The sequence below is a fragment of the Erinaceus europaeus genome, chromosome 1 (genome assembly GCF_950295315.1).
Source record: "Erinaceus europaeus chromosome 1, mEriEur2.1, whole genome shotgun sequence".
Taxonomy (NCBI): Eukaryota; Metazoa; Chordata; class Mammalia; order Eulipotyphla; family Erinaceidae; genus Erinaceus; species Erinaceus europaeus.
Window position 1 is genome coordinate 69,270,069 of NC_080162.1, and position 15,991 is coordinate 69,286,059.

The 15,991-nt window shown below is 34.3% G+C and overlaps 1 protein-coding gene across 3 annotated transcripts in view; it reads left to right on the forward strand.

Moving 5' to 3' along the window:
• Nucleotides 1-15,991, forward strand: part of GPCPD1 (glycerophosphocholine phosphodiesterase 1) — a 63,094-nt gene that overhangs the window by 17,078 nt on the left and 30,025 nt on the right. The window contains exons 4-7 of one of the 3 annotated variants that reach the window (XM_016195412.2): nucleotides 3,201-3,285; nucleotides 9,842-9,917; nucleotides 11,644-11,685; nucleotides 13,877-14,000. In XM_016195412.2, coding sequence (XP_016050898.1) covers nucleotides 3,201-3,285; nucleotides 9,842-9,917; nucleotides 11,644-11,685; nucleotides 13,877-14,000 — 327 coding nt within the window. Of the gene's footprint in view, nucleotides 1-3,200; nucleotides 3,286-9,841; nucleotides 9,918-11,643; nucleotides 11,686-13,490; nucleotides 13,583-13,876; nucleotides 14,001-15,991 lie in introns of those variants that run through there. The other 2 variants (XM_060186723.1, XM_060186717.1) reach the window with 2 other exon arrangements.

Below are 15,991 nucleotides of genomic sequence, written 5' to 3' on the forward strand. Positions count from 1 at the left end.
TTGTAGATAAGAGGGGTACAATTCCACAGGATACCCACCCACCACTGGAGTTCTGTATCCCATCCTCTCCATTGGCTTCCCTAATCTTTCTTTATCCCTCTGGGAGTGTGGACCAAAGTTCATCATGGGGTGCAGAAGGTCTGGCTTCTGTAATTGTTGCTCTGCTTAATATGGATGTTGGCAGGTCGATCCATACCCCCAGCCTGTTTCTATCATTCCCTAGGGGGATAGGGCTCTGGGGAGTTGGGGTTCCAGGACAATTGGTTGGGCGCATATGTTACAATCAATGCACCAGGACCCGGATTTGAGCCTCCAGTCCCCACCTGCAGAAGGGGTTGCTTCATGAGCAGTAAAGCAAGGCTGCAGTTGTCTGTCTCTCGCCCTCTCTATGTTCCCCTTCCCTCTCAGTTTTTCCCTGTCTCTATCCAATAATAAATAAAAATTAAAAAAAAAAGAATTAGTGTGTGAGAGATGTTCCAAATATTTTTAAAAGCTTCCAATTGGGTCTTTTCAACATTTCTGGGGCTAGTTTCCCATAGATCAGCTGATTGTCTCATCGATGAAAGTACTGGAAGTAGGTGTTGGGTGGTGGCATACCTGGCTGGGTGTACACATTCCACAGCAGAAAGACCTGGGTTCAGGCCTCTAGTCCCCACTTATAGGGGTAAGCTTCACAAGCAGTGACATAGTGCTGTAGGTGTCTTCCTCCCTCCCTTCATCCTCCCCAGAGCACTGATCATCTCTGGCTTATGGAGCAGGGGAATAAACCTGGGACTTTGGAGCCTCAAGCAGGAGAGTCTTTGCATAACCATTACGCTACTCCCCCCCCCCCCATCCCGCCCATCTTTCTCACTTCTACTTCCCCCTTTCAGTTTCTCACTCTTCACCAAAATAGATAAATAATGATAAACATAAAAAATTAAAAAAAGAAAACTAGAAATATGCCTTTCTTTCTTTCTTTCTTTCTGCCTTTCTTTCTTTCTTTCTTTCTTTCTTTCTTTCTTTCTTTCTTTCTTTCTTTCTTTCTTTCTTTCTTTCAAGCAGAGAGTATACCTCAGGTTTGGTAGCCTCTGCCTGAAACCCTGTGTTGAAAGGGACTTTGAGCGTGGCTCAAAGTAGAATACATTCCTTGCATGTGTGAGACGTTAAGCCCTGGGTTTCAATTCTGATCACCACATGCTGTTCTTGATCTTTTTCATATAAAGTGAATAAATCTTTTACACGCACGCACACATGCACACATTGATCATGTGCTGAACATTTGTTGTCCTTGTTCTGAAATAGTGGTTCCCAACCAATAAGACATGCCAGATACCCAGTGAAGTGTTTTCTTTTCTTTTTTTTTTCTCTCAATCTTCACATACCTGGATTCACCAAACTTGTGAAATCAGACTCTCCCTAGGTGGAACCAGGGCATATGTGTTTTATTACTACCAAATTGTTTAATTTGGTACCAAATTGTTAATCAGATTGTTGAAGCCAGGGCCATAGGTGACAGCTGATAGTGGATATCTTATTAAGAGTGAGTATTGAGTCTCAGTGAGGCTGTGCCCTAAAGTCTGTTTTGGTAGAGTCAGGTGGGGAGCAGTGCTAGCCATCCGTTATTATGGAAGAACATTTGGCACTGCTGTTCATTCACTGAACTGTTCATGCTGAAATAATGTTCAGGTAATGGTCTATGACAGTGGTGCTCATACTAAGTGTTATCATCAGAATCTCCTGGAGGCTCATGAAATTCCAGATTACAAGGCCCTATTACCAATTTCTAATTCAGTAGGTCCAGGCATGACCCAAGAATTTGTGTTCCTAATGAGTTCACAGGTGATACTGATGGTCTTGGGACCATACAATGGATACCAGTGGTCTATGCTTTGAAACTACAAGTTCCTTATAATAATGGAATATAATAAAATCTTTCACTCTTAAGTCAACACATTAATTTAGCATTAGAGTATGTTAGAGTAGCAGAGAAGGACATTGAATTGATACAGGTATCCTACCAAAAACTATTACCTGACTAGAGGAATAGACAACAGCTAAGCAGAACAGTTAGAATCAGGGATGATCACATCAGGAATATGAGTGTAAATTGCTGACTTTGACCCCCTAAGGGTCTTAGTAGCTATGTGACATCTCTGTCTAAATGGAAAGTCAGAGAATATTCTGATTTTGACTTCCACTTGTACACTACTTTCTCTAAATACTTCCCTTTGTATGGTTAGTTGTTTCTCTTCACTTACACTCAGATCTTTTTATTTTTATTATTTTTATTATTTTTATTGAGATGTCCCCTCCAAAACCATCTCAGAACTTCCTTTCACATCAGAAAGGTCAGATAGCTCTTACTATATATGTTGTTTACCTACACAAAAAGCAAGCTCCTTGAAGACAGATTTCTTTCTATCTTCATGTCATTGTCTTTTTAAATTTTTTAAAACTTTATTTAATATGATAGGACAGAGAAGTTGAGAGGGAGGGGGGAGAGAGAGAGAGAGTGTGTGTGTGTGTGTGTGTGTGTGTGAGAGAGAGAGAGAGAGAGAGAAAGAGAGAAACACCTGCAGACCTGCTTCACCACTTGTGAAGCTTTTCCCCTGTAGGTGGGGACCAGGAGCTTGAACCTGGGTCCATGAGCATGGTAATAATAATTAGGTACTTCACTGCTGGGCCCCTGCCTTCCTGTCATTATGCTCCCAGAACCTGACAGGCCCAAAAGAAACACTTATCTAGTAGTGAATAGACTATACCATTACTGGCCAGAGACCCTGTTGTTGTGGCGGTCTGGTGTCGGGCTGCACCGCGGAGAAGAGAGTGGACGTCCAGAGCAAAGGAGGGGTACACAAATCTTTATTATAGGATGGGGGGGTTTGGTTCAGACCACGTGGGGCCAGCCGGCAATGGTCGTCCCCACTACCTGACCACTGGGGGCGAGATCTCAGAGAGGGAGATCTGAGAGCCCAGAGAGAGAGGGTGAGGTGAGGGGGCTTTTTATTGGGCGACAACCAGGGGTGACGTGTAGGGCCAGGATTGGTTGAAGGGGGCACTGCTAGGATTTCTCCGGGCGTAGTAAAACCTGGGGGCGGAGACTGCATCAGAATAACTCCTCAGCAACAAGACCCTACTTGAAGGGTATTTTAAAGTATGAGGTCTGTGTGTTTTAGTTTGATATTGATGTTGCTCCTTTAATTCTTCTCCCTTCACAGCATGTTATGGAAAGCAACCATTGTACTTAGTAGAGGAGTGTCTGTTGAGTATCGCTACTTCAGAGGGTGCTTTTTAGAACCAAAGGTATGTTTTCTTTTTCTACTTTCCAGTTTCATGAGAAAACTTAACTGTTTTCAAAAACAGCTAAAAGTTTGAAAACATTAAAATGTGTTTGATAAAATAAGAAAAATAAAACTTTAGATTGGTAACATTTTAGTATCAAAATGATGAAAACAAAGTACTTCAGAGGTAAACAGTGTCTGCAGTGGACTTTTAAAAAGGCTGATAGTAAGTATGTTCTGCAATATGATTATTTTGAAATTAATTTTAGTGAAAATAGATGTTCTTGAGAGGTATGCATTTTCTGAAACTTTTGTAAACTAATAAAGGTTCTTCCTTTTGTTTCATTTTTTTTTTAGTCCTTCATGTGATATTAGCAACATTTAGTGGATATATAGCTATTATATCATTTCACAGCAACTATCTCTTGGTGGTTGCAATAACTCCTGTCAAAACTGAAATCATAAACACACACACACACACACACACACACACACACACACACGCTGTCTGAAAGTTCCTTGGTGTATCTGCTAAACCTAAACTTCTTGCTCACTATGATTTATGATTTAGGGATTGTTTTCATACCTAGAAAAGAAAAATGGCTCCTCTTCTCTTATTTTAAAGGTACTTATTCCTTGAAAGGATTCTTTTCTTTCAGACCTTTTATCTTAGAGCACACTTGGGCTTAGGCAGTAGTGTAGGAAACAAAGTATGTATCAATTCTTTAAAAATATTGTTTCTCTTTGTGGGGATCATTGAATAGTTGTGGCATATGAAAAATGCAAGCAGCCACTATTACCATATTCTTTTAGCCACCATTACCAAAACAAACCCAAACCTGAAAACCCCTGTCAACCTAGAACATGTTGCAAATACTTAGTAATGAAACATAAAATGCATTATGAGTGATCATTGTGTTGGCTTATCTTGACAATAAATAGTCTCTCACTTTAATGACTGAAGAAAAGATCATTTACTTAGTGCAAAGTCTTTCAGTGTAAGTTGAATAATTTGTAGATAGATAAAGACATAGCATTAAAGACTTATTTGAGGATCCTGATTTGCAAGCTTTAACTTTGTAATAGAAATGAATTACATTTTACTGGAAGGTTTATTTGCACAAGAAAAAAAATCATGTATCTTTTGGGCACACTTTGCTTAAGTAAGACTAATGTCATCACAAATTAGATTAAGCCAACCTTCAGTACTTACCGTCTTCATTAAAAACATAACCAAAAGCAGCAAATGTTTTTTTGAATCCCCTGCCAAAAAGGGCAAGAAAACTGCTTATAGTAAAAAAAAAAAAAAAAAAAAAAAAAAAAAACCACGGTTTTTCCCTCCTTGTAATACTTGCAAAAGTTTACAGAATGTGTTGGTGAGTGTGTTTCTTTAAGTAGGTGCTTTGTATCGTGTACACATGTACCGTGTGATGCAGGGGCTGCTATGGTAAGTATATTTTTCATGGACTAGAGTAACAGCTACATAAAACCATGTGCATAAAGCCAGAGGATTTTTTCCCCTCCACATGCCAGCTCAGAATGATGCTCCTTTTAAAAGTTGGTAGCACTTTTTTAAGTGAAACATAACAATCATTGAAAATATTATAATGTTTACAATTATTGTTAAAGCTAATGTGCAAACATTTAAAATCATGAAATGATGTTATTAGAATATGTATTTTATGAATGTAAAATAATATAAAGTAACTAAGAAAGCATAAAAAAGGTGAAACAGCTAATAAGCCAAATTTTATTGGGTCATGAGATTTAGGAAGTAGTTTATACAGTTACAGAACCTAAGCTAAAACAAAAACGTGATATTTGAAGTCATTTGGCCTTTAGTCTTTAGCTTCCTCATTTACCAAGCGAGGGATTTGAATTATATATTTCTTAGGTTCTTCCCATATTAGAAATTCTATTATAGGGAGTCGGGCTGTAGTGCAGCGGGTTAAGTGCAGGTGGCGCAAAGCACAAGGACCGGCAGAAGGATCCCGGTTCAAGCCCTGGCTCCCCACCTGCAGGGGAGTCACTTCACAAGCGGTGAAGCAGGTCTGCAGGTATCTATCTTTCTCTCCCCCTCTTCTCTTCATTTCTCTCTGTCTATCCAACAACAACGACAATAATAATTACTACAATAAAACAAAAAGGGCAACAAAAGGGAATAAATAAAATAAATATTAAAAAAAAGAAATTCTATTATAAATAAATCTTTTTGTTCATATTTCTTTTTCTATATTTTGTTTTTTTATGGCATTCTTTTTAGTTTAGAAATTAAATCTTGAAGTCCTTTTTTACTTAATTTTTCACAGTTATATGTTCTTTTTTATTTTGTAGTATTAAAGTATTACTTTAAATGATTGTAGGGGCAACAAATGAAAATAATCATACCAAAATCTATAGCAAAGATAGTAGCAGATATTACTGAAGTAATAGTTCTGTGTATCTTTAGATAGTTCATTAATTCTGTAGCTTCACTAAAGACACTTTTTGAATTAACGTATTACTTGAAAACTTTACCCATGTTCACCCTTTTCTACTCGTGACTGAATTAACAATATTGTTTCGTACTAAAATAAAGTGGAGTTGATTTTTACTTAAATATTGCTTTTGAAATTTTGCTTTTATTTCAGTGGCAATAGTTCTTTATGTTAAGATTTTTATTTACTAATGAGAAAGTTAGGAAGAGAGAAAGAACCAGACATCTTTCTGGTACATGTGCTGTCGATGATCAAACTCAGGACTTCATGCTTGATAGTCCAGTGCTTTATCCAGAGTGCCACCTCCCAGACCACAATAGTTCTTTTTCAGTGACATAAATCTTCTTAATTTTTATGAGCACCACCATTCATTTGTAACTAGATTCATTATGAACTCTTTTACTTATCTTCGTTGTTATGTAAAGTCTTTAATAAAAGAATCAACCGTCAGGAGTAGATGGATAGTTGCTTATTTTCAGAATAGCTAGGGTTACTATTTTATATAGTGATTTCTTACTGTAGTAAAATTCTTCTAAATGCTAACTACCCTCAACTGATAGCTTTATATTTGAACCATTTTAGAGTGATTTCTTTGCTGTAGGGGGCCATTTTTCTTACTAGTCTTATTAAAAATAGTAACTTAAAAATAAGTATGATCTCTGACATAGATAAATTTCCCGTCTTCATTTGCATGTATACTTCTTTCAAAATTGTGGAAAGAAAGTTATCAGTAACATTTTTAGAGCTTTTATTACATTTTTCATAATATTTGAATATGATCATATGTAACTAGTTGATAATTTTTGCTTGGTTATTTTTAAAAAGCAGCCTATAAATGAGATATTCTTATTTATTGGGAGTTGGTGATAGTGCAGCGGATTAAGCGCAGGTGGTGCAAAACTTAAGGACCATCTAAGGATCCCGGTTCTAGCCCCTGGCTCCCCACCTGCAGGGGAGTCCCTTCACAGGTGGTAAAGCAGGTCTGTAGGTGTCTATCTTTCCCTTCCTCTGTCTTCCCCTCCTCTCTAGATTTCTCTCTGTTCTATTCAACAACAACATCAATAACAACACCAATTAAGTACAACAATAAAACAAGGGCAACAAAAAGGAATAAATAAATTAATAAATTAATAATTTTTTAAAAAAGATATTTATCATGGTGGGTGGATGATATCAACAGCTATTAAAATAGTCATGACTTTTTTTCTTTTTCACAGAAACATAACTTTTCTGTGTGTTGCTACTATGCATGATTGGAAAACATCCCCACACTCATCTTGTTTAATGTATGTCAAATTGTGAAGTAACTTTATCAATACCACTAAAGGACTACTGTCATGGAATGGTGCTATTGCCTTTTCCTTCAAAGGACCTGCCCCATCTGGCTCTAGAATGCTTAAAGCTACACCAATCTTTTACAGAATATAATCAATCTTTTTTACTGAGATCTTGAAGAATTGGTTATTATATCTAGCATATTAGAAGGATTCTATGTTTTGGAATCATTTCTGAGATTTAAAATTTCCATAATACATTTATTTATTTTTGACCAGAGAACTAACTGCTGAGTTTTGGATAATGGTGGAACTGGGGATTGGACCTGGAACCGATGGTACTTCAGACATAAGAGTCCATAAAATAAATACTAAGCTTACTTACTCCCTGTGTTTTAAGCTTTTTTTTTTTTTTTTTTTGTAAAGAAAAAAAAACCTCAGTAAGCTGAAAGTTAATAAGAATAACAATTTTAGAAATTTGGTGTGTTTTAGAACTTGATTTTTTTTTAGTACTATATTACTAAATATACCAACCAACATGGATATTTGGTAGTGTAAACACTAGTAGGCACAGTTGTAATCCGTCTATTGAATTATCCTTTGAGCTGCTTCCAAATATTCCTTTCTGTTTAGCCTAGCTTGTTTTATGCTATGAATAAGTGGCCCATTTACTAAAGCAGATAAGGATGGAGTTACTAAAATTATATATAAATATGTTCTCTATCAGATATTTAATTCACAAGATTAATCTCACTATTAGAGATTCTGCAATCAATACTTTATATAAGTTCTCCTAACATCTGAATTAAAATAGGAAACAACTCTTCTACTTGCCTTTTTTCTTTTATCCCTGCTGACATTTAATGTTATATTCTTGGTACCCTTCCTACTCTCAGTTGGTAACTTGTATAAGAATATGGATCATGCCATCTTATACAGAGTATTTTTGAGGATGATGGGCTACAGGGGGTTTGGGCGACCTGAAGAAAGAGAATAAATTAGTTCTTTCAGTCTGCTGGTTGCTGAGAAACAGAATTCCTTATTTTATTTTATTTTTTCTTATTTTATTTATTTATGAGAAAGATAGGAGGAGAGAGAGAGAGAGAGAGAACGAACCAGTCACCACTCTGGTACATGTGTTGCCAGGGATCAAACTTAGGACCTCATGCTTGAGAATCTAATGCTTTATCCACTGCACCACCTCCCAGACCACCAGAATTCCTAATTTTAAAGTAGGTATTTACGTCTTTTGAGGATTAGAAGGCTTGAAGAATACAAAACAAATTGAGAAAAACATGGCAGTTAAAAATTGTAGTAAAAAGACAACTAGCAAATATGGGATTAAATGTGTCTCACTTTTTAGTGTGTTGGAAATGAAATTTACCACATTTTTAGGATAAACAATTTCACATTTACATTTTAAAAAACATTTTAAATTGACCCAGTTGACCAATTCATAAGTGAACTCCTAAAGTATTGAGCTAGAGAAAAATGAACATTTTCTGTATTATTCCAGGATTACAAATTTACATCAATACACTATTTCTGCTTTCACATGTCAGTAGTTTGAGTTTATAAAAATAGTTTAACCTCTATATAATTTAAGTGGCAGAATAATCTTATGCTTAATTGATGTACTTGACCTAATTTGTTACATTTATCATTTAGTGTTTTTATTAGTAAGTATTACTGCAGAGACCCTGTAAAATTTTAGAAAGAGTACCTAGTGCCATCTAAAGATGATCCAGACCTCTTAAGAGTATATGTAATACATGCCTAGCAAGAGCTTTGGAGATTATATATGAGTATCTTCATAGTATCTTCATGAGTATCTTCATAAGTTATATGATGATTTTTATATTAAATGTCTTCAAAAAGCATCTAAAGAAAAAAATTAAGTATCTTGTTAAGGTTATAATTTGATACTTTGCTTTTAAAATGTGTATTAAATAATTTTTATACTTTATCAATTTTTAAATAGAGATAAATTAGGAAGCATTTATGCATCCACCCTTTAGATATACATAGGGAATTTTGTTGGTAGCTTCAATTTTCAGTTGCTGTAGACATTTTCAGCAACACATAAAGCTTTGTTTAATTTTTCAGTAATAGAATTTGATAAAAGAAGACAGTATTAAGAATTGCCATACTATTTGAAACTTTAAACCCTAAGGCATTAAAATAAAGTTAGATGTTCTCCTTTTATAAAACTTGCTCATGCATGCTTCCTTTCTTTTAGAATTTCCTGTGCTTTTTAAAAAGTGGTCATTATGAGAAATCAGATGTTCTTCCAATTATCACTTTTAAATATTTGTAAGAAGAACTTTTTTATACCCTTGAGTTTCTTGAGTGACTTAAATCATTTAATTGCATTCTTCCTAACATCGTAGAATGTAAGCTTCCCCAAAACATTTGAAGAATTGTTTAACACAAATACTTTGTTCAGTAATACCTCATTGATTACTGACATACCAATCATAAAGTATATTGAGTGTTAACTTTTTGCAAAATGAGTGCCAGCTAAAAATTAAACTTTGAAAAAAAAATGAAGATTGTAAACAGATTTTACCACGGTTTTAAGATGGTTTTGTGTTCCACTTCATCTCATTTTTCTGTTTACTGCTTCACCTTCATTCCCTTCCAGCTCTCATCATGTTTTCTGACCTGGTACATTCCCAATTTTTGGCATATAATATTGGTTATTAACACAGTGGATCTCTTGGTTTCATATATAAACTAAGACTTAAGGCCACAAACATCATTTGGAGTCATGGGTAGAAAATAAGATGCAAGAAATTATTGCAGACATTTAACTTTTAAATTGCAGACTATCGGTGGTCCATGTCAAGTCATAGTTCACAAGTGGGAGACTCATCTACAACCACGATCAATAACCCCTTTAGGTATGGGCATTAACTGCATCTGTTTGAGGCATATGCATAAAGTTACTAATATGCTGCACAGTGGCTTAGTGGGATTTAGTAAATTTTCTGTAACTTAAGTCAATGTGTTGTCAGTGCTGCAAATTTCACTTAGCATTTCATGAATATTACTTTAAAAAGCTTTTTAAATTGCCTTTATAAACTTTTTTCTTAAATTTGGAAAAAAAATGCTTGCCTAGTTATTTCAATTTTCGTGAGTTAGGTAACTTCACTGAGCATTTATTGCTGTATTTGAAGCAAGGATTCTTAAAATTTTTAATTTGAGTAGTAAGAGTAGTGGGATAGATTATTTTGCTTGTTCTCTCTCTGTCTCTGAGCTAGCAAATATTTGAATAAATGTATATGAATGAGTTAAAATTGTTATAAACATATTTCCCTCCTAGTTTATTTAAATGCCTGCTGGCTGTAATAAATCCACAGTTTTCTAAACATTGTTTTCTTGTGCCTAAAAGTGGCATTTCTATTCATACACCTATTTTTGAATTTTATTTCTCATATTGAGATTAAAAGGTGAAGTTCTCACATTTTTAAGTCACCCACTTGAATACATCTGAAAATTGTTGAAAGTGTATCTTTTAATTTTTAAACAAGATTAGAATTTGAAAATTGTAAATAGCTTGCTACTTATTATTGTAGCTTAAAATGTAGTGAGAGATATAGTTTTACTTTAAATCAGTGGAAAGGATGCATCTCCTTTAAACAAATACCTCATTCCATCCTCTTGGGTTTTCCTTTTATAGCCTTTATTATGTTTTTATAGTATATTTAGAATTTTTATAATGATGTTCTTTAGAATTATAATAGTCCCATAGTGAGGTTGGAAATTTCTAAATATTTCAAATATAATTTTCATTTTGAAAGACACCATGAAGTTAAATATGTTTTTTGTTTGTTTGTTTGTTTTCTTTCTTTTTATGTGAGAAATGGGATGATTTTATTTCTGGTCTTTTAAAAGGAAGTTTGTTATACTTTTGGAAACTAGTTTCTAAACTTATGGGCTGTTTGGAATAAACCAGAGAATTTATTGGATACTACCATGCTTATTTTGACAAGTATTTCAGATATATGTTTAAAATAAGCAGGGAAAGAAAGTGACTGGGAAGATAACTAATGATTCATTTAGAGGGCGGGGCTTTTAACAGCTTTTTCTCATTTAGTGGTAATTTCTGTTAGAAGGGAATATGCTAGTGCTTTTCTTTTGATAGTTCCTCACAGTTTTGTATATACAGGTAAGTTTATGCTGTTTGTATATAGCTTTATCTGGCAATAGAACATAGTTGGGATTTGAGGAGAATCAGATTTTAAATAAGGCTCAGAATGTTTGCTATATAAGAATAAGCATTTTAATTGTGCCAAGATGCTTGGTTTGACAAATCAACCAGAAGACAGCATCTCCCAGCAGCCTGACAGTTTCATATTGGTGGGTGTAGAAACTGTTGCTTCCCTCTAGAGCCCCCTCTCTGAGGAGCTTTCTTTTTCTTCCTTGTAACATCTTAGAACTATTATGTTTCATAGCCTCCTTGAAAGGAAATTCTTTATTGAGAGCTACAATGAATATGCTTATTCATTTTGGGCTGCATTTAAATTTTAGATTCAATATTTTGAGAAGTCCTTTAAATGGGAAAATACTCAGTTCATTCTGAATGCATCATTTTTAACTAGGCTTTCTGTTTTCCTTCAATTCTAGAAAATGAAATTATTATTGATGATGGACAATTTGGAATTCACAGTAAGTAAGAGTTCAAAATAATTTTTTTACTGATGTGGTTGATGTCACCCCACATTTCTTTATAAAAAGCCTAGGGAAATAATCACAGAATGATACTGAAATGGAGATTAGATCCCAGAAACAAGTTCATTGTATTAATAAATTCCAGTATGTTTCTTATGCTTTAAAATTCTTCTCTTGGTTTTTATTTCACTAGTGGTTTCAGGCACATGGATTAATATAAAAGTGTAACGTCTAGCTGTTAATATGTAATTACTTTTTAATATGTTTGAAAATGATATTAATGATTCTAAACATTTAAAGAATAAAATATTCTTAAGCTAATTTTGTACATTTTGTGTTTTACATATAAACATATTTCTATCTAATAAAACCTAGATTAGGCAAAATGGTTTAGTAATTGAGTTAAAAGAAATATAAATAGAGTAGGAAATACAATGGAGAAATGTAGATTAGGAAATCATTTTGCTTCTAAATATGTTAGAAGTATGGATTGATATATTCTACTTCAGCAAATATTTTACACTAAGGATTTAGCTTTCCTTTAATGGCTAAAATTTTAATAATGTATTAAGAGTTATGCTAAACTGTACTTTTATCTTAGATACTATACTCTACTGGTCAAAAGATATAATGGGAATGGACATATTATGCTTACACTAAGTCTGAAATAGCAATAAATTGCTGATAACCAATTTGCTTTCCTGCTAAAAGTTCAGGAAGGAAATGGGTCTGAATGTTTTGATTGTGGTTTTACTGCCTACATAGGTTTATGCACTTTAGAAATGTACTATGTATTCTCACAGTATCTGGAGAATAATTTAGCTTATTTATTTAATTTTGTTTGGGATTATTTATATTATATCATGAGGAAATTTAAATTACTTGAATCATTGTAGAGCATTGTTCTGTTCTTTTTTTTTTTTTTTTTTTTTTTTACAAATCATTAGTTATGCTACAGGTTTTAGAGAACTTTTTTTCTTTCTTTTTGTCTGCTGGGGCTTTGCACCTGCATGATTTCACTGCTCCCGGTATTCAGTCTCTCTTAAAATTTCAGATAGAAACAGGACAGGATGGGGGAAGGAGGGAGGGAGGGAGGGGTAGGGAAGGAGAGAGAGAGAGAGAAGGTACCACCGTACTCCATCACCATTTATGAAACGCCTCCCAGGGTAGTTGCTGTATGTGGTGCTGAGGCCTCAAACTCAGGTCCTCACATACAGTAAAATCTGTGCTCTGTTGGGTGAATCTCCAGGTTGTTTGGAGAGCTTTCTTGGTGGAGGACATTGTAGATTTCAATCATAATGCTCTTTCCCCCCCCTTCCCCAGAGCACTGTTTAATTCTGGTCTATGATGGTGTGAGGAATTAAACTTCAGTTATATCTTAATTATTATTTAGAATCATAAATGCATAACATTTCTTTTCCTCCACTTTGTTCTCTTCAATTTAGTTTTAGTTAGCTTTCTGAACAGAAAACCATTTCTTCAATTTGGTTTATATCTGAAAATGATTTAAAGATGGTAGCAGCTTCTTTTTATTTATTTTTAAAATTTATAATGATTAAACTTTTAAATCTGTACTGGAGAGAGAAGTTTGATATTTGTTTAAAGTTCTGTTGATGAAAAACTTAGATTCAAAACAGTTGACAGTTATGTATCTATGAAAGTTTTATTACCTGTTAGTAGGTGACTTCAAGCTAAATTATACTAATGGTGTTATCACAATTATATAATTTACTTTTGACAAAATATGTAAATGAAAATACAGATTTGGCTCACAGTTTTGTTCCTGCCTTCTCTTATCTCAGCCTTCAGCACTACTGACATAACTAGTTTCAGCTGAGTATCTCATGTGAAGCCTTTGGAAGTGTAATAATGATGCCCAATGGACAACTGCTAGGTTAGATGCCATCTTAGAAATGTGTTCTTTCTGAAATAAAATTTTATCATACCAGTAATGAATTCAGTACTACTTTAATTGCTTAAATTGTTAAAATATGACTGTATCCAACATATAAAAGTTCTTTTTTTCAATGTGTAACTTATGATTACTTACATATTTGCTTTCAAATCATACAGTGTTGAATAATTTAAGTGCAGTAAACTCTGAATATAAGCTAGAATTATCAGTGCTTATTGTATTGAATTGCTTAAAATAATTTATATAATAATTTTCCTTACATTTACTTACCAGATGGTGTTGAAACTCTGGATTCTGGGTGGCTGACATGTCAAACTGAAATAAGATTACGTTTGCATTATTCTGAGAAACCTCCTGTCTCAATAACAAAGAAAAATTGGAAAAAATCTAGATTTAGGTATGACCTATATGTTTTTTGTTTGTGTGTGACCATCAGAACATTATTCAACACTAGTGTACTCTAGTGCTGGGAATTGAACCTAAGACCTCAAAAACACAGGCATGAAGGCACGTTGCCTGATGCCTGCGCTATCACACTATCACACCAGTTGTTACTTATATATATTTGTTACTTAGACCATTTATTTTCATAAATGCTATAGGTATATAAGCCATTTGTTCTTTTAAAAAATATTTATTTGTAAATGAGAAATAGGATAGCTGAAAGAGAACCGAAGCATCACTCTGGTGCATGTGTTACCAGGAATTGAACTTGGGACTTTGTGCTTGAGAGTCCAACACTTTAACCAATGAGTCATATCCTAGACTGATGTATGCCATTTGATCTTAACCTCTAAGTTTATAAACTATGAAAATGACACATTATATTGTTACATTTTTTTTAATAACCCCAGAGTCTTGACATAGTGGATGGCTTCCTACCTCAGATTACTGCAGTTGCATGTATATATTAATCTCTAAATTAGAAGCCATAAAAGCTTATTTTTATAAAACTACATGATTTCCAAGCTTATATCTTTGTAGTTTATAACATTTAAAATTTCCTAGTGTAGCTGTAGTTTATTTAGAAATTGATAGTAACAAATGATTTCTCTTAAATGAGGGAAAAATGGCATAACCAAAGAAAAATAATCTTTGGAAATATCTGAACTTTCCTAAGGCTTAAAAATGAAAAGCCTGGAAGCTTAGAAGCCGGGCGGTGGTACAGTGGGTTAAGTGCACATTGAGCGAAGTGCAAGGACTGGTGTAAGGATCCCGGTTCCAGCCCCTGGCTCCCCACCTGCGGGGGTGGGGTGGGGGTGGGGGTCGCTACACAAGCGGTGAAGCAGGTCTGTAGGTGTCTGTCTTTTTCTCTCCCTCTCCATCTTCCCCAAGTCTCTCAGTTTCTCTCTGTCCTATCCAACAATAACGACAACAATAACAACAACGACGACGATAAACAAGGGCAACAAAAGGGAAAAAAATTTAAAAAAAAATATAAAGCCGAAAAACAGAAAGCCTTTCCATGAAGAAAGATGGAGGACATTGTAAATTTCAGTCTTACGCTTTTGTCACCCAGAGCACAGCAATTCCAAATTCATTTAAGCCTATACTCATTTAAGAAATGCCAATTTTGTATAAATTGTTAACTTTTTTGTCATGTCATTATGTGTCTATGTAAGGGACCTCACAACGGAACCATTTGAATATTTATATCTTTGGCACTGAGTGCTCTAAGAATTGATTTATAGTAAAATTTTTCTGACAGTATCAAAGCTGGGTTGAAAGGTCTATTTTTTCGTAGCTGAAATAATAATCTACTTTCCTTATGCTACCTAAGTACTATCTCAGTCATAAAATTCATAAGGGAAGGAGCAGGTAGCTCCTTTATAGTCTTTTGCGTTGGTTGTTACGAAAATAAGTGAAAGGTTTTAGGTGTAGCTGTTTCAATACATTAACTTTTCAATACATTAACTTTTCTTTTTTTAATTATTATTTTTTATTATCTTTATTTATTGAATAGACAGTCAGAAATCAAGAGGGAAGATGCAACCCCCCTGCAGGTGAGGAGCCAGGGGCTTGAACGAGATCCTTGCGCCAGTCCTTGCACAAGGATCTCATGCACTTAGCCCACTGCACTACTGCCCAGCCCCCAATACATTAACTTTTCTAGGCCTCTGCTTCAATTCTGACTAGCAATATAATTGGTCTATGTGGTTAATCATGTTGCCTCAGAGATTTCTTTAACAGTTAATCATATATATATATATATATATTATTTGCTTATGATAAACAAATAAATTATCTTTAATAAGTTGCAGTAAAAATATTAGAAATAGAAGATAAAGCAGTGATTGTTAGGACTGAACTTAAGTTTTTTTCTCTTGACTAGGTAAGAAATTTATAGTAGATAACTAATAGGATTCTGATTGGATTGAAAATGTATAA